At 42.7% G+C, this 21631-nt stretch overlaps 1 protein-coding gene across 1 annotated transcript; it reads left to right on the top strand.

Moving 5' to 3' along the window:
- The first annotated feature begins 463 nt into the window (after positions 1 to 463).
- naf1 (nuclear assembly factor 1 homolog (S. cerevisiae)) lies at positions 464 to 20958 on the top strand. The gene is made up of 9 exons (XM_026172104.2): positions 464 to 621; positions 8552 to 8802; positions 8875 to 8998; positions 14070 to 14163; positions 14279 to 14361; positions 17195 to 17355; positions 17925 to 17976; positions 18718 to 18802; positions 20059 to 20958. The coding sequence occupies exons 2-9, from the start codon at positions 8555 to 8557 to the stop codon at positions 20409 to 20411; spliced, it is 1200 nt and encodes a 399-aa protein (XP_026027889.1). The 5' UTR covers positions 464 to 621; positions 8552 to 8554; the 3' UTR covers positions 20412 to 20958.
- The last annotated feature ends 673 nt before the right edge of the window (positions 20959 to 21631 follow it).

Raw genomic sequence — 21631 nt, 5'->3', positions numbered from 1 at the left:
GACCATTTAGAGCCAACCTGACTTCTACTTTTTACTTTAGAATTTAAATTGTAGTTTAATACAAAACCCACAGCAAAATACAACCCCACGTGTTACACACGAACATGTGGCTGTAGCTGGTCAAATTCAAACATAACCAGCGGATGTAGCAATTCTAACCTTCAAAATAAAATAGAAGAATACTTTGGACCACTTTCTTAACTTATTTAAACCTAACTATACAGTACAAATAAGGATACAATTCATACCATATCCATTTTATGACGGCATTCTTAATGGAACTATTATTACAGCAATGGAACAATAAAATAGCATTTTATAAAATGCTATCCCAAAGCTAGGTTATCAAATGGGATAAAATGTGGAACACTTGAATTCCTTAAACCTAAATCGCTAAGAGCCCCACAAGACTTATTCAATACCCCTGCTTTTAGTATTTATCTTTGAGAAGTTTGCACTAATTTACGTCCGTATGACTTCTCATTGTGTTCCAGTTCGTCGCAATGCTTTTAAACTGAAGGTACGTAACGGATACAGTGTCGCTCATTTCCCTGAAGTTAGCTTGCGTGGTTCTCCGGGAGACTTTTTGCAACGTGGTTCTGGAGCTCCACAAGTAATCAGGTAGTAATATCATTAAACTACTCGGTCCACTTTTTATAATCTTTGTGTCGAATTTGCTGTGGGAAGTTTTCGTTCTTCATACTGGTTTTTGACTGTAGTACCTCTGTGGGAGTTAAACGGGGCTAACGAATAGCACGTTAGCTATGTTTAGCTTCTGCATGTAAACAGTACACGTGTTTACATAAACAATACACTTATTTACGTGTGCAAACGTGTGTTTGGCTTGGTGTGGCCTGGAGGTTACTTTTGACCGTTGGTCACCTTTGTACTCATGAAACTGACCAGAAACTGACCTGGTGTCATGGTTAGCGCTGTTGACTTTGAATCCAGCGATCCGAGTTCACGTCTCCTGAGACCTCGGCCTCCATAATGCCGTTGTACACGTGCAATGACAATGAAGGGCTGTGTTATATAAGTGGACGTAGTTTTGCAGATAGTTGTTGTTATTATTATGGGTTTTTTTTATACTTATCTGGGCAAACTAGTCACCTCATAGTGTGTCCGACTAGTTTTGCATTTGGCTAGGGTGTCAGTACTGGTAGCAGCAGGCAATACTTGGAACCTACACAGGTTTCACAGTCCAAATCCTCCATCATGGAACATCAATATGTGTCTTTGCTGTGTCCCCCGGTGAAGTCTCAAGAGCATGGAGGAAACTCCAGGAGACAGAGCTAGACAGGGCCGTAGAAAGTCCCTAACTAGTATCTGCTCCTTTGAGGAATGACGAATAATATGAGCACTGCCAGAGCAGTGACCTCCAGCAGGCCACTGGTGTGAATGTCTCTGACCAGATTGTCAGAAACCAGCCTCAAGAGGGTGGCCTCAGGGCCTGACATCCTCAAGTGGGTCCTGTGCTCAGTGTTTAGCACTGTGGAGCCCAGTTGGCATTTGCCATAGAATACAAAAAAAAGAATTTGCAGGTCCACTACTGGCACCCTGTGCTTTACCCCCAGCACACGTGACAGACATGAAAGGCTTTGGAGTAGTGATGTGCGATACCACTGATTTCCTTTCCGATCCGATACCAAGTAATATTCAGGGTGGTATCAACGATACTGATCCGATACGATACTTTGTACAAAAACGTATTTTATTTATTGTATCTCAAATTATAGCGTCATAATGATTACAGGACATAAGATTACTTGTTCTTATCACTTAATAATGCAGAGTTCATCATATAGAAATAAAAAAACTGAAGTTGTGGCTATTTGAACACCTTGCCTGCCTGCAGCACTAAAGGACTCTGTGAGAGACGTCTGTCCCTGTCCTCCTCTTCAGTTCGTCTCAACATACGCGCCTCATATTCTGTGATATGATTTACTTTGAGGTGTTTGACAAGGTTAGTGATGTTGCCACAACCATACATGCCAACCCTCCCGATTTTTCCGGGAGAACCCCGGAGCCACCATTCTCCCGAATTTCCACCTGGACAACAAAATTAAAAAACCATATCGCAGAATTCCAGTTTCCACCAATGGCGGCAGCTACTTAGTTTTAATATTACTCTTATTTCTCTTTCTGGGTCGCAAAAAAAAAACTTTTAACATATTTTCAGGTGAGAATGTAGCTGTGTAAACTTCAAATATCTGAGCCGACCGACACATCGTCTTCAAACCCCCGCGGTCTTTCACTACTCAGGTTAAACATGATGTATAAGTCACTTTGATAACTTAAAAATGTTATTGTTGGGCTTTTTCAGTGTTTTATTTGTTTGTGAGTAAATCGGTTTGGCTGAGATTAAAGTTATTAGATTAGATTAAATTAAATGTAACTTTATTAATCCCTTGGGTTGGTTCTTCTGGGGTTTTCACACAGCTGAATAAACGTCAAACAGAAAAAGTGTGAGACGGTCGAGAGTTTACGCCAGCGCCCGGGTTATATTTTAAATAGCAAGGAGCAGACGGCAGAGTTTCACTCCACCGAGGGAGCTCGTGACGTACTACCCGGCTTTCTTTAGACCGCGAAGGCCGGGTCCTCAGGTGGAAGCAGCCTCTGAATTTGGACACCCCCGCTGTTTCCGGGCCAGCAAATAATAACGGTGACATTTAACGTATTTTATCCGATAAATAAACCCTGTAAAATGTATTTATCACACCTGATTGAATAGTTTTCTTATCAGATAGAGAAATAAAATGAGTCGCAAAATGTAGAGGCAAAATTTCCCCACCTGGGCTGCCTTGCGCCTCCGTCTGTTTCAACGTGTGACCCCGCCCCTCCCTCGGACAGTCGGGGATGAGTGCGCTAACATACCTGTAGGTCGCTGTTTTAATGAGTGTTTGATGGAAAACAACAATGGCGGAGTTTGCGCTCTCCAGACGCATGACAGGTGAGTCCTAGTAAATAATTTTCCAGTACGTGTACTGTCAATAGAAAATTGTACTTAGTAGTCAGTATACCGTATTTTCACGACCATAAGACGCACTGTACTAAAAGGCGCAGTCTCAGTTATGTGTGCCATTACTGTATTTAACACACACATAAGGCGCACTGGATCATAGGGCGCATACAAGTACCGTATGCGTATTTAAAAATAAAGCGGGAGCAAACCTGAGTTCGGTACCTTACTCACATTTTTATTACCAATAATCGTCATCATCAACAACACACAAGCATACAAGTGTGCGTATTTAAAAATAAAGCAGGAGCAAAACAAAGTTTGGTACTCACATTTTTATCATCAATCAAACCCATCGAAGTCCTCATCCTCTGTGTCTGAATTGAACAGCTGCGCTAAATCTCCATCAAACATGCCAGGTTCACTTTCTTCACTGTCAGAGTCACTTTCCGTGCCGTGCGGCTCCTCGGAAATGATGCCGGCTTTTGCGAAAGCTCGAACAACAGTGCCAGCAGACATGTTAGCCCAAGCATCTACAATCCATTCGCAAATTGTGGCGTAACTCGCCCGGCGCTGCCTTCCACTCTTGGTGAAACTGTGGTCCCCATCGGTCATCCATCGCTCCCAGGCCACTCGCAGCCTTACTTTGAACGGGCGGTTCACACCGATGTCCAGCGGTTCACACCGATGTCCAGCGGTTGGAGCTCCTTTGTCAGGCCTCCCGGAATGACAGCAAGCTCACAGTTCATTTGTTTCATTAGTTTTTTCACATCGGCTGTGAGATGGGCACGCATAGAGTCACAGATCAACAGCGATGGTGATGCGTGGAAAAAACCACCTGGTCTCCTTACATACACCTCCCTCAGCCAGTCTTTCATCATTTCCTCACCCATCCAGCCCTTTTCATTTGCCTTAATGATGATTTCTGCTGGAAACTTCTCTTTAGGCAAAGTCTTTCTCTTAAAAATCACCATAGGCGGCAGTTTCTGTCCATTAGCATGGCAGCCAAGCACAACAGTAAAAGAAGACTTTTCATACCCCGTTGTGCGTATCGCTACCGTGCTGGTCCCCTTCTTCTCCACAGTGTGACTCACCGGGATGTCAAAAGTGAGCGGGACCTCGTGCATGTTTGTGATGTGGCTGGGCTGGATGTTTTTGTGGCCGATGTGTTTGCTGCAGTAGGAGCGGAAGATGGCCAGCTTTTCATTATAATCCGCTGGAAGTTGCTGCGCTACCGTAGTCCTGGTCCGGATGGAAAAATGGCACCGTTTCATAAAAAGTGAAAGTGAAACTGCTTTTAGCCGAATGGTGACCGTCGAAATGCTTCTCCCGCTCGCTCTTTGCTCGATGATCCACCGCTCGAGTCTTTCCTCCAACTCGGGCCACCTCGCCTTATGTCCGCGGAAACTCAGCTGCGTCTTCTTGACCTGCCGGAGCTTGTTTTCCAGCTTCCTCCATTTGCGAACCATCGATTCGTTAATCTTAAATTCTCTCTCCGCTGCTCGATTTCCATGTTCCTCCGCGTAGCTGATGGCCTTCAGTTTAAACTGTGCTTCATAAGCGTGTCTCTTTGCCATTTTCAGGGTTGCCCCCACACTTCACCCTTTAGCGTTCTCATGGTGTTCTCTACTACGTCCTCCTTACAACACACAGGGCGCACTGCGCTATAGGGCGCGCCGTACTTTTTGAAGAAAATCTAAGACTTTTAAGTGCGCCTTATGGTCGTGAAAATACGGTAATCTTTTAATAATATAAGTCTGCAAATGATAGAATACGGCATGATGACCTTTTTATGATTCAGACTGTTGTTATAGTTAACTGTGACCCGTTATGCAGGGAAGGAGCAGTACCTGCTAGATAAGAGCTTAACGAGCAGTTTCACTTCGTGCCAGGTAGAGAAGCATCTCCTGGCACACACACACATCCACATTCCAATGTAATAAACGAATGCACCTACTGTTGTACATAAATAAAGACCAGGGCAGTGGCAGAGCGCGAGTCCCGGAGCCCTCACTCTTGTGCGAGTGCTCTGTGACCGCCCTTGCATGCAATTAAAACTGTGTGTCTCCACTCTCTGACTCTCAGCTGAAGAAGTGTTTAAGAATATATCTCTTGACATATACATTACACATGCTGTTTTTAAAAAATTATGATTATTATTTTGCTAGCTATCAAACTCGCTGGAGAAATGTTTGAAATGCACTGAGTGTGATGCAGTATGGCAGCGCTATTATGGAATATGCTGTGAACTTAGCTAACATTACTTAGCAGTGATATGAGTTACTTTGCTCAAGTGAAAGCTTTAAACATTAGCCTGATACATCACTAGCTAACTTAAGGCTTTCTGATTAACCCTCTGGGGTCGATGGACCCAGAGTCTCCATTTCAACTTGGGTCGAACGTGCAGACTTCAAACTATATGCCAGTGTTTAAATTGTGTTGATAGGCCAGGTAAAACCGATGTTTTTTGTTTTTAATAAAACAGTGGCGTTTACTCCGGGAAGAAACTGTAAAAACTGCGTTTTCTAAGGAGAGTGCAAGCAAACACGCTTTGCTTGTGAGTGAAAGACAACAGTCATTGGTGAAAAAAGAAAAAAACACTCCTTCCCTACTGGTGGAAAAATGTACCATGTCGACCAATCAAAAAAATGATATGGCAACATGTGGCATTTGGTTGTTTGAGGGGGGAGAGAGAGAGAGAGAGATATGCAAAAAAGCCACCAAAGGCAGATTACAGTGTAAACATGCCTGTGGTTTTTACAGTCAAAAATATCACTTTCTGCTCGTATTTTAAATTTTGTCTGAATTTAGATAAATTGTGCTGATACAGTTTGTCAAAATGAGAAAATAACAGATTGGCAAGATAAACAGTTTTTAAAGGTGAAATATAGAGGCCAAATGAAAGTAGTCAAAAACGGCCAATTATATCCTGGACCCCAGCTTTTTGGAGTATTTGAAATAATGGTAATATGAGTGATCCATATGGTCACAAAGAATAGCCACTTGTTTCTGTGCTACCAAAGTTCCCCGGCTTTCATTCAAAATGTGTTTATCTTCAGCACCTGCACATTAACCCTTGTGTGGTGTTCGTATTTTTGTTACTCAGCCAGTGTTCATGGGTCTGGTGGACCCGCTAGAGTTTTGGCTTTCCAAATTAACACTATCAAACAATTTTATGTTAAATTACTCAACAGATGTTTACTTCATCCCAATTACAAGCCATATGAACAGCAAACATGATTATTTTTTTCCCTTTACCTTTGTTAGATCACATTTATGAATTAATGTGCTTCTTGTTTTTTTTTTTTTTTTTTTAATAAAATGTTATAAAAAAAATAAATCAGTTATAATCAAGTGGAGTGAGTGGAAAGACACAACACATTTACACGTGAAGCAATATGTTTCACAACTAAATGGGATCAGCCGCTCATCAATGGTGACATTAGGCCCAGGGATGTAAAACAGGGGGAGGTGGTGCACACACTTATCCCACACTGTCTTGATGGCAGCTAGCTTGTCTCTCTGCCGTTGAGCTGGTCTGTTGTCTCGGTTATCAAAACGAATAATCCTGGAAATTTTGTGGAAGTTTTCCAGAGACACTGATGCATGGAAAGGTTCGTGCCGGTTTCTGCATCCCACAGGGATTCTGTGGATTCCCCTTTGGACCTGAAAACTCCTGCAAGGATGAGAACCCCAAAGTAGGCCTTTGGGGTTCTTAGATGAATTTGGTCCATCTCCTTCCACCTCTCTCCAAAAACACACCTTCCTTCTAGATTACTGCAATCCAGAATAATTTTCTGGATGGAATCTGGGATGAAAAGCTCAAATGAAGACTTGATGTCCTGCACATGAGTAACTGTCAGCCGTGTTGGCCCTGGCTTATCACAGTAACAGCTCTGCAGGGTGGCTCATTTCTTGGGCAAGAAGACCATTCAATGTCACCAGTTATTGACATCCATATTTCTTCACTTGCTGTCTGGTGGGCTTTTTTTGGTCCTGGAGCTGGCTGCTGATGGGGTACTCGTCTTCGTTTTGTTACTAAATGATGCTCAACCTCCTCTTCTTCAAAGTCACTGTCAGACTCTGAATTTTCAGAAATGTGAAATATTCTGAAACCTCTTTGTCAACATCATCATCCGAAGCCCCTCTCTCTTCCAAAATCAATTGGATGGCCCTCGCAGCAGATAATCTTTTGCCATCTTGATCAGTTGTGATAAAGAACCACACTGGCAAAGTCTTATTTATAGTATTATGCCCCTAATTTGCAGGTGGGACACGGTATGAGAAAATAAAATTGGGATCCCTCAAGAAAGAGGGTAAAATGTGCGGGAATGTAAGAGCAGACGTGTCGATAGTTGAATTTTCAACAATGTTGCAACTTTGTGCGGAGCAGGAGGGGAAGAAAACACTATCAGCAGCACCAGAAAGGAGGAAGACAGAGTGTGGGAACACAGGACCTACACTTTCAACACTTTTATTAGACCTGGGTCCAGTGGACCCGAACACCTTGTATGTAATGTAAATGCGTGGGGGGAGGTACAGTATGAGGTCATTGAAAATTAGTTCGGATTTATGTTCTTCACAGAAAATAAGCCAAAGCCAATGAATTTCAGGTTGAAAAAATAATTCATTGTTTAATTTTTCTTTTGAAAAAAACTGAAAACGGGTCTCACAGACCCGAACACCATACAAGGGTTAAACTACTTAAAACTCATAAATGTCTTCAAGCTCACACTGAGGCCTGTGGGGCACAATCAGCCACTGAGACAGTACACACATTTATATGTGTATTTGTATATGAATATTTCATACTTTAAGGCTGCTTGTTTATTTAAGGGAGATACAAAATACATTGGAATTGTACATAATGATTGATTTGTTCACATTGTCACATCTTAATTTTTAAGTGAAATGTGCATTTTGAGTTTATACACTGTGTATATAAGGCAACTGTTTCCTTTTGCAGTATTTTTGTGTGGTGCGTTTTTCTATTTCTTAACAAAAGGTGAACAAAGGTGTTTAAGTTCACCTAGGATGATTTGTTTTAATTTTCACATGGTCTTACTGAGGTGATGCGAATTGACAAATGCATTCTATTTTTTGAGGGGGTGGCATGTGCTGGAAAAGCTAGCTTGAAAAGGGACCTTGTAGGTGCCTAAAAAGTGCTTGAATTTGACCCTGAAAAAGGCGTATGAACCCTGGTATTAACAAAATATTTCTATATCAGTAAAGTTTTAGTAGCCAGTTATTATCCTAACCCCCAATTCGTTATTATCAGGTTGTATTTAAAACTTCCTGAAAAATTTTCAGCTGATCCAAAATGCTGCAGCTTACTGGCAGGGATTAGAAAGAGAGAGCGTACTGACTCCTCCTAATTATATCCCTGTTAAATCCAAAGTCAAATGTAAAATCCTGCTCCTCGCGTACATTGTCTTGAATGATCAGTCCCTGTCTTATTTTAAAGACCCTATAGTACCTTATCACCCCAATAGATAGTGATTTATCAAGTGTCTTGAGGCAGCAGTTGTTGTAGTTTGGGGCTGTATAAATAAAATGACATTTAAAGTAACAGATTTTGAAACACATTTCAAGATAATGTTACAGATGGATGAGAACCTAACAGAGGGAAATGGACCGGCAGAAGCTGTAAAAGACGAGGATATGGAGGTTACAGTAACATCTCAACTAGAAGATGTCCTGGTGACCTCTGACAATGCTGAGATGGTGTCAAACACACAAACACTTTTAGAAGAAGAAAGGGCAGATGCACAAAGGCACTCAATAGCAGCAACCGTGTCTTTAGACACGCATAAGAGCAGCGAGGATTCTGAGGACTCGGACAGGTATGAAAACGCACAGCTGTCAGCGTGGTAAAACAAAGACGGGTGTCGCTAATGCTCTTTTCCTGTCCTCAGTGACAGCTCTTCCTCATCATCTTCATCCTTCTCTTCTCCCTCTGCACCTGCGGCTGTGGAAGAAGTTGATGAAGGTTTCAGCCAACCAGCACCCATCAAAACGCGAGATGAGATTCTGCTCGAGGTCAGTCTGTAATTGTATGTATGTGTGTTCTTGTTAAAACAGCGGTCCCTCTTTTACCGCGGGAGTTACGTTCTAAAAATAACCCACAATAGGTGAAATCTGCGAAGTAGCCCACTTTATTTTTCACAATTATTATAGATGTTTTAAGGCTGTAAAACCCCACACTACACACTTTATACACTTTTCTCAGACAGGCATGAAATTTTTCACACTTCGCTCTCAAAGTTCAAACCTTCGTAGAAAAATAAGTTCAGTGTTATAGAATGAAACCAAAGGAACCGGCAGATGACGACGTTTCGTCGACATTCGTGTGTTTGATGGGGATAAAACTTAAAAAACGTACAGTACAGCACTTCAGAGTCACACTGCTAGCGATCAAAGATTTATGTAAATTTGGCAAGCTGCACACATTCTGTACTGTACAAGGAGACATGGCATGAGATTGATTGACAATGGTCTACAGCCAATCAGGATGCAGAACAAAATGTGCTGTTTTAAAAAAAAAAAAAAAAAGCATGCAAAATTGCACCAAAAAAAAATCTGCGAAAGGTGAACAGCATTATAGCGAGGGACCACTGTAGTCTAATATTAATTGTAACACTGAAGGGACGGTAATGGTTTGTGTTAGGGCTGGGCAATGTGAAGAAAACCTAATAATAATAGCTTTGGCTATATACCAATATACCATATAGTGCCTACTGATTCAAATTAACCATTCAACATGTTTTTTTTTTGTTGTTGTTGTTGTTGTTTTTTTTTTTTTGAATGATATGGTTGAAAATAACATTTGTTTCTGGAGGTTATTTAAATATAGATAAATCAAAAGACTTAACCTTTAAGTTTTAAAATGTACCTCAACAAAGTACAAATTAAAGACAGCTAAGAGGGTACATTCGTTTGTACTTCACAGTGCAAATGGATAATGACCCAAAACACATCGCAACAGCAGCTCAGGTCTGTTTTTCAGTGGCAGGACAGAGCATGTTTTTCAGTTATTAAATGCAAAACTGAATCCAGAGAGACCCTCAAACGACAGAAACTGAACATAGGTCAAGTCGAGGCAGTCAAGGGGCAAAACACAGCATTGGGTCATGCACATAAGATAAGATAAGATAAGATAAGATAACCTTTATTAGTCCCACACGTGGGAAATTTGTTTTGTCACAGCAGGAAGTGGACAGTGCAAAAGTTATGAGGCAAAAATTAGAATACAATAAGAATAAATACAGTACACAACTGTACAGAATAGAATAAAATAAAATACTATATACAGTAGAATAAAATAAATATACAATAAGATAAAAATAGAATACAAATACAAATACTATATACAACTGAGTAAAAATACAACGATGACAGAAAGGATTATTGCACTTAGTATTATTGCATATGTATGGATGTGTGTGCTTGATCAGTTAAAGTCTTTATTATGGAGTCTGACAGCAGTGGGGAGGAAAGACCTGCGAAATCTCTCCGTCCCACACCGTGGGTGCCGCAGTCTCCCACTGAAGGAGCTGCTCAGTGCTGTCACAGTCTGCTGCATGGGGTGGGAGATGTTGTCCATCAGGGATGACAGCTTAGCCGCCGTTCTCCTGTCACTCACCACCTCCACTGGGTCCAGAGGGCATCCTAGAACAGAGCTGGCCCTTCGGATCACCCTGTTCAGTCTCTTCCTGTCCCCAGCAGAGATGCTGCCGCCCCAGCAGACCACGCCATAAAAGATAGCAGAAGCCACAACAGAGTCATAGAAGGTCTTCAGGAGTGGGCCCTCCACCCCAAACGACCTGAGTCTCCGCAGCAGGTACAGCCTGCTCTGCCCTTTCCTGTAGAGGGCGTCTGAGTTATGAGTCCAGTCCAGTCTATTGTTCAGATGAACACCAAGGTACCTGTAGCTGTCCACAGCCTCAATGTCCATACCTTGGATGTTCAGTGGTTGCAGTGGAGAATGCTTGTGCCTGCGGAAGTCTACCACCAGTTCCTTGGTTTTACTGGCGTTGATCTGGAGGTAGTTCAGCTGGCACCAGTCCACAAAGTCTTGGGTCAGACCTCTGTACTCCTTGTCGTCCCCATCAGTGATGAGGCCGACTATTGCAGAGTCATCAGAGAACTTCTGCAGGAAGCACTGGGTGGAATTGTGGGAGAAGTCTGCAGTGTAGATGGTGAAGAGGAACGGAGCCAGAACCGTTCCCTGTGGGGCCCCCGTACTGCAGACGACCCTGTCCGACACACAGCCCTGAGTCCTCACATACTGTGGTCGGTCGGTGAGGTAGTCCAGGATCCAGGTAGTGAGGTGATGGTCCACTCCAGAGTTCTCCAGCTTGTCCTTTAGAACCGAGGGAAGAATAGTGTTGAAGGCACTGGAGAAATCAAAGAACATGATTCTCACAGTGCTTCCAGCGGTCTCCAGGTGAGCGAGGGAACGATGTAGGAGGTGAATGACGGCATCATCCGCTCCAATGCCAGGCTGGTAGGCAAACTGAAGTGGGTCCAGTGATGAGCTTATTAGGCGCCGAAGCTGAGCCAGGACCAACCGCTCCAGGGTCTTCATCAGGTGGGATGTCAGAGCCACCGGCCTGTAGCTGTTGAGGTCCTTGGGGCGTGAAGTCTTTGGCACTGGTACAACACAGGAGGTTTTCCAGAGCTGTGGGACTCTTCCCAACCTCAGGCTCACGTTGAAGAGGTGCTCCATCACCCCACACAGTTGGTCCGCGCAGGACCTGACGACCCTCGAGCTGATGCCATCTGGACCCGCTGCCTTCTTGCCATTAATCCTCCTCAGTTCCCTCCTAACCTGGGTGGTTGAGAGAGACAGGCTGGAGCCTTGTGTTGAGTGTGTATTGGATGCTGTTGTTGGGGGTGGGGGGGAGTGAGCAGGGTGAATAGAGGAGGTGTGAAGTGTCAGAGGTGGAGCAGCAGCAGTGGGGGTGGGTGAGTCTGCAGCCGATGTTGCAGACTGCCTCATGGCTGAGTCAAATCTGTTGAAGAAATGATTCAGTTCATTTGCCCATCTCACATCCCTCCCAGGCAGAGAGTTCTGCTGTTTGTGGCCCGAGATGGTTCTGAGGCCTCTCCAGACTTCACCAACGTTGTTTTGTTGAAGCTGGTTCTCCATCTTCTGCCTGTAGCTCTCCTTCCCATTCCTTATCAGTCCCCTCAGCTCTCTCTGCACCCTTTTCAACTCCTCTTTGTCTCTGGATTTGAAGGCCCTCCTCTTCTGCTTGAGGACGGTTTTAATTTCTGGGGTAATCCAAGGTTTGTTGTTGGAGAAACACCGTACAGTCCTGGTAGGTACAGTGTTATCCACACAGAAATTAATATAGTCAGTAATGCATGTAGTAAGGCTGTCGATGTCCTCTCCATGGTCGTCACAGATCACCTCCCACACAGTCGACTCAAAACAGTCCTTAAGAGCCTCCTCGCTCTCCTCTGACCATCTCTGTACTGTGCGGGTGGCTGGTGGCTCCCTGCGCACTAAGGGCTCATACACAGGGACAAGGTGCACCAGGTTGTGGTCAGATTTGCCCAGGGGAGGGAGAGGTGATGAACTGTATGCCTCTTCTGCATTGGCATACAGTAAGTCCAGTGTTTTATTGACTCTGGTTGGGCAGGTCACATACTGGGTGAAGGTGGGCAGTGTGGAGTCCAGTGAGGCATGATTGAAGTCCCCTGATATTATGAGAAGGGCTCTCGGTGATTGTGTTTGCAGTCTGCTGACCACAGAGTGGAGAGAGTCACAGGCTGCATCCGCGTTGGCCGAGGGGGGGACATACGCTGTTATCGCGATAACATGCGAGAACTCCCGGGGCAGGTAGTACGGACGCATGCTAACGGCTAACAGCTCAATGTCTCTGCTGCAGAGTTGCTCTTTTACAGTGATGTGCCCAGGGTTACACCATCTGTCGTTCACAAAAACTGCCAGTCCCCCTCCTTTCCTCTTACCGCTGTCTCTGGTCCTGTCCGCTCGCAGCAGCTGGAATCCCGGTAGTGTCACGCTTGTGTCCGGAGTTAGCGATGTTAGCCACGACTCCGTTAGCATCATGATGCTACATTGCCGGTACTCCCTCTGTGACCAGGTTAGCGACATGAGCTCATCCATCTTATTGGGCAAAGATCTTACGTTTCCAATAATTACAGAAGGAAGAGATGGTCGATAACGTCTCCTTCTCGGGCGACGGCGCTCCTTCCCAGCACGACACCCCCGTCTTTTCCTCCTCAGCTCGCTGGGAATATCGGGTCTGTCTGCCGGCAGTACCGCTGCAGGACTCAGCGCTAACAGCTGATCCTTACTGTAAACAAAGGATCTCTGCTCTGGGTCCCCAGACACGGGTGAAAAAAGTAGAAATAAACTGAGAAAAACGACCAGGACTAGCACAAAACGGTAGAACATGGTTGCAGAGTCTAATTACTAATACGTTAGTTATAAAAAAATTACGAGAAAAAAGATAAGAAAGAAAGAAACTCAGAATGAGCAGAGCTGCTGTAACAGGCTGCCGCACACGGGGGGCGCCGGAAGTTGGGTTCTAGACTGACAAAGCACTTAAAAAGATTTTACTTGTTTGGATAAAATCCCTGCATTTATGATCAGTAATTACAATAAGAGGTAAATCTTTCATCATTTGCCTCACACAGTATACTTATCATGGGGAACTAGAGCTACATTAACCTCCCAAGCAGAGATGGCCTGCGTTATTGAAAATCTCAGAGGGAGCAACAGGATAATGAGTGACTCGTTACTAAGTCTGATACCAACATTTTGGCAGAAATGCTTAATAAGAATTAAATGAATAAAAATTACTCATGGGAAGTAATAAAATGTCTAGATTTTATATGTGATTGTTCCTGTAATGATGTCATGTGATGTGAAGTAAAAATACCAACAGCATTAATGCCACATTGAGCATTGTTAGTTATTACATTCCAACCAACAAGAACCACTATTAGCGTCTTATTGTCCACACTTTGCCACCATGTGTTTTGTTTTTGGGGGGTTTTTTTTGGGTGGGGGGGGGGGTGTCCTGAATTCTGAACGCCCTTCAGTCTTATGTCTAAATGTCATGTTGTTTGTGTGCAGGAACTTCCGGCAGTGGAGGAAGTATGTATTACCTTACCAGAAGAAGCAGAATTGCAGCCACTGGGCACCGTGTCGAATATTATACAGCAGCTTGGTAAATATAGGCACAGATTGTTTTAAGGCTACATTAGTGTCTACCAGAGGAAGAGCAGGAACAGTTTTGGCTTGTGTTTCAACTTTGTCTTTTACCACTGCTTCTGTCACTGCAGTTATTATCCAGTCCCTGAAAGACACGCCCCCTCTTAATGATGGCAGCATTATCTTCAAGTCTGATCGGGAGGCTGCAGCCAAGGTAAGGATGCCAACAGAAGCTTCTCTTTTGTAGAATGCAATAAGTTGCCTGTGTGGTTTTAAGGCCTTTACACACTGGACGAGTAAAATGCGTGCAAACGTTTTGTGCATTTAAAAATATTTTTCAGACTCAACTATTCTTAATGCAGCCGTTCACACCAAACACATAATTACACATGAAAAATTTGCAGCATTTATTTTTACATCAGGTTTAATTTTTACGGCGCTTCAGGTGCATATAAACATATATGACCACTCACAACTTTTTCCAGTGCTGATGCAATCAAAGTGTTCAGTATGACGGAACATTTGATTGTTGTGTCGCAGAACAGCTCATAATCGGCTCTCGGCCTCCTCGGGTATGGTCCCCGTCTCTGCTAACGAGCTCAAACTGCCTCACTGACATCCTGAAATACGTACAAAAGAGGCCGTGATACAGCTTCAACTCCTTGATCAAACCGTGAAATTATCCCTGCTTGAAAATGGGTTGAACCCAGAAACCTTTTTTTTTTTTTTTTTTTTTTTTTTAAATTTTGTAGAATTAATTTTCTGCAAAAGCTCTGTGTACGTACACTACCAGTTAAAACTTTTAGTACACCCCGATTTTTTCTTTCTTTTTTTTTTCTTTTTTTTTTTTTTTAATTGAAAATTTGCAGATGATGTTAGCTTCATCAGGTGGTGACCCAGTTTGCATTGGAGCAGTTTGTGGTCAAGTATGAAGCAGCGGGAGTTGGAATTAGCACCTTCAAGTTTGAGACCATGGCTCTCAGCCGGAAAAGGATGGAATGCCTATTGCCCCAAGTGGAGGAGTTGATACATTACAGGTCGCATGTAGAAAACCTCAATTTTTTCTTTTTTCTTTTTTTTTTTTTAAATTGAAAATTATGCAGTTTAATGTCTCATTGCACTCTGAAATGAAAGCATAGTACAAATAAGAAGAAATCATGGAATCAATTCATAGACCAAAATGTATTCTAAACTTTTGACTCATCAAAGTAGTCCCCTTGGGCAGATAGAACAGCTGAACACACCCGTGGCATTCTTTCTACAATAGGAATCAAATATTCTTCAGAAAGTTGTTCCCATATCTGTTGCAGAAGTTCCCATAAATGTGGACCTTGTAGGTTGCTTTGCTTTCACTCTTCCGTCCAGTTCATCCCAAACCAGCTCGATGGGTTTAAGTCTGGAGACTGTGCTGCCACTCCATGTTTTCAAGCTTACCATCTTGTTCTTTTTTTCCTGAGGTAGTTCTGGTATAGTTTGGACTAGGGCTGTTCGATATAACGATATATATCGGATGACGATATAAAAACGTCTATCGTTTTATTTTACGCTATCGTTTGTTTCGTGGTGTCGCAAAATAAACTGTTTACAGCAATATATTTTCTCATCGTTTTGATGGTCACTGTAGTGGCTATATAAATTTCTTAAAGTTCTCTCTTTCTCTTATATTTAATATAACCACACTACGGACAGACAAGCGCCTATTTTTATGCGTTGTCGTTAGCAACAACGACGGTAAAACCATTGCGTGTCCGCTTGTTTATTTTCCACATAAACCTTTCACAATAAAGCTCAAGATCCTGTTGAGACTTTTCAAAATAAACTGAATCACGTGAAAGAGTATGCAGAGAGTTTATGGATGAGAAGCAAAAAAAGAGCCGCCAGGTGCTAAAAAATAAACCTTAGACTCAAACGTTAGAACAGGCTTTTTCCCCGCAGCACGCCGTGTAATAAATACTCACAAAGAAAACGGCGGCTGTTACAACTTATGACTAAAAATGTATCGTTTCATGCATCGTTAAAACACTCGACTCCAGCTACAGGACGCCCAGCTGGAAACACTTCACGCAAGTTGAGCTGCCCGAGATTCACAGAATTTACAGAAAATTTTAAATTTTTGTGATTTATATCGTTATCGGGACGATAGATGTCTTATATTGGGATATGAGATTTTGGTCATATCGCACAGCCCTAGCTTGGACTTATGTTTTGGGTGATTATCTTGCTGTAGGATGAACCCCTGACCAACTAGACGCATACCAGAGGGTACTGCATGATGCTGCAGAATGCTGTGGTAGCTGTTTTGGTTCCAGGTACCTCAATCTGGTCACCGAACCTGGATCCAGCAAAACAACCCCAGACCATCACACTTCCTCCTGCATGTCTGACAGTCGATGCCACACACTGTGGAACCATCCTTTCACCGACTCGACGGCGTACAAAGATCCTGCATGATGAACCGAAGATTTCAAATTTTGATTCATCAGTCCATAATGCCTTCCTCCAGTCTTCAGTAGTCCAGTGGTGGTGTGCCATGGCCCAGACAAGCCTCTTTGTCTTATTCTGATGCCTTCGCAATGGCTTTCTTGCTTCAACTCATCCTCCCTGCAGCTTGAAGTCTTGTCTTCACAGTTGAAACTGAGACTTGCTTACTACGACAGTTTCTCTGTAGGACAAACCAACATTGATAAGTGACATGATGGTGTGTCTCTCTTCCATTGTTAATTGTCTTTTTCTCACAATTTGTGTAACAACACACTACTTTCTGCAGTACAATACAGTTCAACTGATGCTCAGGAGGGTATGGTACCACAGTGTGTTCCAGCACTGCTTTTATGCAGACAGAAGGGGTTGGAAGTAATCCAGAAAAATAGGAATAGCTGTAGAAGCTTGATCAACCTCCATTGCTGCAGAACAACAAAATTGTTAACTGATTTTGTGTTTCCTGACAAAGGCCTCTTTGTATAATCTGAAATGTACTTAATGTTTCAGTTTTGTAAAGGCCTTTACACCCAATGATATGACAGTGTTGCACTGTTTCTTTGTTTCAGGTGTTTGAGGTATTTGGCCCGGTGTCCAGCCCAATGTATGTTTTACGTTTTAATTCTGTGGATCAGATTATCAGTAAAGGGCTGAAAGAGGGTACTACCCTTTATTATGCACCAGCCATCAAGGAGTACACGGGATACATCCTCACACAGCAGCTAAGACTGTAAGTACACCATTAGCACCATAAGTATTGGTCTCAGTACACTACTGATGTGGTTCTGTTGGTTCATAATCATGTCTTCTAATATGCACTGGAGAGTATGAAACGGCTGGTATGAGAGTCAGCACCTGCAATATGGTTCTTGCCCTCTGTGTTTGACAAGAGAGGCTGTTGCTCACCTACAGTGTCTCACTTTGTGAACCAAAATGGTCACAATATCAGCAGATGAGGTGATGAATGATATAAATAAGTCATCAGGAGATGTAGCTCTGATGTTCATGAGCTCATCTCTGGTCTGAGAAGTTCTGGTTGTATGGCAGTTTATCAGAGTGCATGAAAAACACAGAGCTGGCTGTCTCCGGCACCATCACGAAGGTCCAACTCTGCAATACAGTCACATTTGGATTCCTTTGCTTCCAATCCATTTCAGTGGTGTACAGGGGCATATAGATTTTTAGTTTTCTGTGTTGACTGTGTGTAAGCTACTTTTGATTCAGTGAATGGAATCTGTTAGGCTAAGCTCATGTCTGTGTGTTTGTTTGTTATGTTCAAATGAAAATATTTGTGTGCAGATTACAGGGATCAGATGCATCCTGGAAAAATGACCAAGAACCGCCAGAAGAGGTATGTATCCAACAACGTCCATTGTTCATTGAGTCATATTCACACAGATGTTTTGGGTTTGCTGAGTGGATACTAGTGCTACTTGCTGCCCAACTCTTTGTGGACTTCTTTTTAAATTTGTTTTATCACTTTATTCTTGGCTTTGGTTGTTATACTCCATCATTGCATACCACAGTTTTGTTGAGGAGTGTGATCCCTCTATAGTTGGAGCTCACCCTACAGCCCCCATTCTTAAAGATGGGAACCACTACCCCGGTCTGCCAGTCCAGAAATACTGCCCCTTATCTTCTCGCAGCATTGTAGAGGTTTGTCAACAAAGACAGCCCCACAACATCAAGAGCCTTCAGAAACTTCATCCACCCCAGGGGCCCTGCCACCAAGGAGTTGTTTAACTGCCCCGGTGTTGTCCCCCTCATCCCAAGAGTTGCTTCCTCTATGGAAGACGTGTCAGTGGGATTAAGGAAGTATTCCCTCCACCGGCTGACAATATCCTCAGTCGCCCACACTATACACTGTGCATGTAGAGCACTTTTCCCCTCCCGAGTTGCTCCCACACTCGAGTTTTTGGTTCAGCCACTGCCCGAGCTGCTTTCCGCTTGGTCTGTCCATACCCGTCGGCTGCCTCCGAAGGCCCACAGGCTTACCTATCCCGATAGGACTCCTCTTTCAGGATTCCTTCTTTATGACTTCTGTCTCAGATTTTTATAATTAATATATTTTTCCTCTCTCTCCGCCTATTAGGCTCTAGACTATAGTGATGATGAGAAAGAGCAGGAAGCAAAGAGGAAACTGAAAAATGCCAAAAAGAAGGACACTAGCCACACAGGTACTCCCATAAAAACACATCTCCAGTTCTTCTATGTGATGTATAGCATGGATAATGACATCCGCTGAAATTAGAATACTGTAGAACAGGGGTCGGCAACCTGCGGCTCCGGAGCCGCATGCATCTCTTTAGTCCTTATAGTGCGGCTCCGCGTGGTTTGGGAAAATAAATTATAAGTATTTAGCTGAAGTGTATTTTATTTATGTTAGTTTTTTTTTTAACTTGTAGCTCTAAATTGGAAGATCGTTGTGACATTGTAATATAAAAATAAAATTATATTTTATTATTTTTTCATCGCTCAAAATAAACGTCACACTCGCGGAAGCCGGTGTACCCGCCAAAACGCCGTGCATTTATCGAGACTTTCAAGATCTTCGGATCCACATTGTCAGCAGCTGTTCTCCACCGTGAACTATGTTAAAAACAAACACTGCTCACGCCTCACAGATGACAGCTTACAGTCCTGCGTAAAGATGAAAGTACAGCCCCATTGTAAACATATCGCGGCAGACCCGACGATGTTTGCATGAACACGCTTTTCAGCATCTCTTTATTGATCACTTTTCACACACTGTTGCTGTACGCACACAGCCGGCTGTAGCTTTTCAGCTCACAGCCCGACATATACCAACAACAGCATAGAGAGCGCAGACGTTAAGGTGGCGAGGCGTGATTGCGGGTGCCGCTCAGGTGCGTCCGCCTCCCCTGCAGCGGTGCTGCAGACCACACCCGGCCACACACATTAACCAGGTAAAATACATATTTAGGCAGAATACATTTTTTTGCAGCATAGTGCTATTTTTTTTTTTATTATATTTTTAAAAGTCAGGTCAAGGCTCCAAAAGCCCAAAGGCGATATAACAGTTTTTGTTTGCTACTTGGATCATTTTAGTTCAGCTTTCCTTTTGTTATATTTCTTTAAGAGTTGAAAATGTATTAATTACATAAATAAAATGTAATTTTCTCTGTAGCAGTTCATGGATTTCATAAGCAACACACCTTAGTTGTTCACACAAAGCATAAAAGTAAAAAGCAATATATACAGTATTATCTTAATTTTAGATGTCAAAAAGTATTTGTGGCTCCCAGTGTTTTCTTTTGCGTGGAAACCTGTTCCAAATGGCTCTTTGGTGACCCCTGCTGTAGAAGCACAAGTTTATATGCAGGTTTTCAGGTTTTGAAGATTAAAGTGTTACAAATAGAAGGTGATACCATCCATCTTTAAATACCATTTCTTGTTTTCCCCTCTTTTCTAGACAATCGTACTCAGAACCCTTCGCAGCGGCAACATAAGCATGATGGAAGGGGCTTCCCACCAAGACATACAAGGCCTTCTTTCCACCACCAGCACTCATTTAGACAGACAGAGCCACCACGACACACAAATTTCCCCCCTATGTTCATCCCTACTCCCTGTCCTTATCCTCCACCTCCTCACCATTTCCCTCCCTCTAACTTCCCTCTCTACCCCCCTCCTCCTCCTCCTCCTCCTCCTCCAACTTTCTTCAATCCTGCTTTCTCCACTCCTTTCTGGCTGCCAAACTCTGCCCCCTTTTCTGACTTTCCCCGCCCTCCCCCTCCTCCTCCTCCACCTCCTCCACCTCAGTGACAACTTGCAAAAACTATCAGCAGTGTCTTGTCTCTGATTGTAAAATAAAGCATACTTACTGTAGGTAATAGAGTTGTGTACTTTGCCACTTTTATGTCTGTTATTTGTGACACAACCACATGCATTGTGTTCACCATCCTGTAAGATCATGAAAGATCACATCACATGAAAATGATATTTTTATATTCTAAAAAAAAATCTGCCATTAATTTTCAAGCAGGGGCCAAAAAGCAAACTGGTGTACTCTGAAACGCAGCATGTTTTCATCATCAGCAACTTTCTTTAGTCTTTCCATGTTGTTAGACAGATGGTGGACTAAACTGGAACTTAACTGACTACCAGCAGCTCGTTTTAGTGTCAAAGAGCTGCGTAAAGCTGCATGTACACTGAAATTGCTCAGATTAAGCACTTTATTTCAGGACTTTTTTTTAAAAGCTTGTATTTTTAATGCAAACCTCATTTTACTTGAAATGAAAAATGAACATTTTATTATTAGAGTGCGATCAGCTCAGTGTGATGATGATTATTAATAAACATTGCAAAAATACTGTCGAATTGTGCTTTGGTCATTTTATTTTCCAGCCTATTGTTGACTATATAAAGACACTGATACTGCTGTTATAGTGCTTCCACGCATACTACATTTAACTACAGTGGATGTATAACTTTATAGTATTTCGAACCTTTGTTTGGGGAAGTTTTGTTGAAGTAGACCTGAAAATTTAATTCAATACCCCAGCTTTAGTGGATGTGTGAGAAGACATTAACATGACTTAAATTCTGATGTGTGCACTATTCTTGGTACACGCATTATATGAAGCCACAGGAAAAATTGCATATGTTTTTAGATTCTGAACAAAAACGAACTAAACACAAAACTCTGCAGAAAAAGAGAAAAGTAACTTCACATATCTAGGTCTATAGTTTTTGTTTTTTTATTGTTCCTTATGTGTACTCTGTTCCATCAAACCCCACCTAAAGCAATTTTGTCAGTTAGTGGAAAACCTAAGCCAGTATAGTAGGAATAAGCCAGTGCAAGTGGCAGTAGCCGTTTTCGAGACTCTTTCATTTCTGGGGAGCTGGCAAGCCATCTTTATATACACTTTACCGTTCAGACTGAAACACAGGTTAAACCTCACTACTGTCTGTTTTTGTTCTAGATACAAGATGTAATCATAACCTTTAGGGACTACACCCATTCATCAAAAAAATTCTAAGTT

This window comes from Astatotilapia calliptera, chromosome 6 (assembly GCF_964374335.1).
Source record: "Astatotilapia calliptera chromosome 6, fAstCal68.1, whole genome shotgun sequence".
NCBI classification, from domain to species: domain Eukaryota; kingdom Metazoa; phylum Chordata; class Actinopteri; order Cichliformes; family Cichlidae; genus Astatotilapia; species Astatotilapia calliptera.
The sequence above is the reverse complement of the archived record's forward strand: the minus strand, read 5'-3'. Positions and strand labels throughout refer to the sequence as shown.

Bases quoted from the DNA above. Each gene is read 5' to 3' on its own strand.
- naf1 (XM_026172104.2), top strand. From the start codon at position 8,555: ATGTTACAGATGGATGAGAACCTAACAGAGGGAAATGGACCGGCAGAA. The intron at 8,803-8,874 runs GTATGAAAACGC...TCCTGTCCTCAG, and splicing joins GATTCTGAGGACTCGGACAG to TGACAGCTCTTCCTCATCAT. The intron at 8,999-14,069 runs GTCAGTCTGTAA...GTTTGTGTGCAG, and splicing joins GAGATGAGATTCTGCTCGAG to GAACTTCCGGCAGTGGAGGA.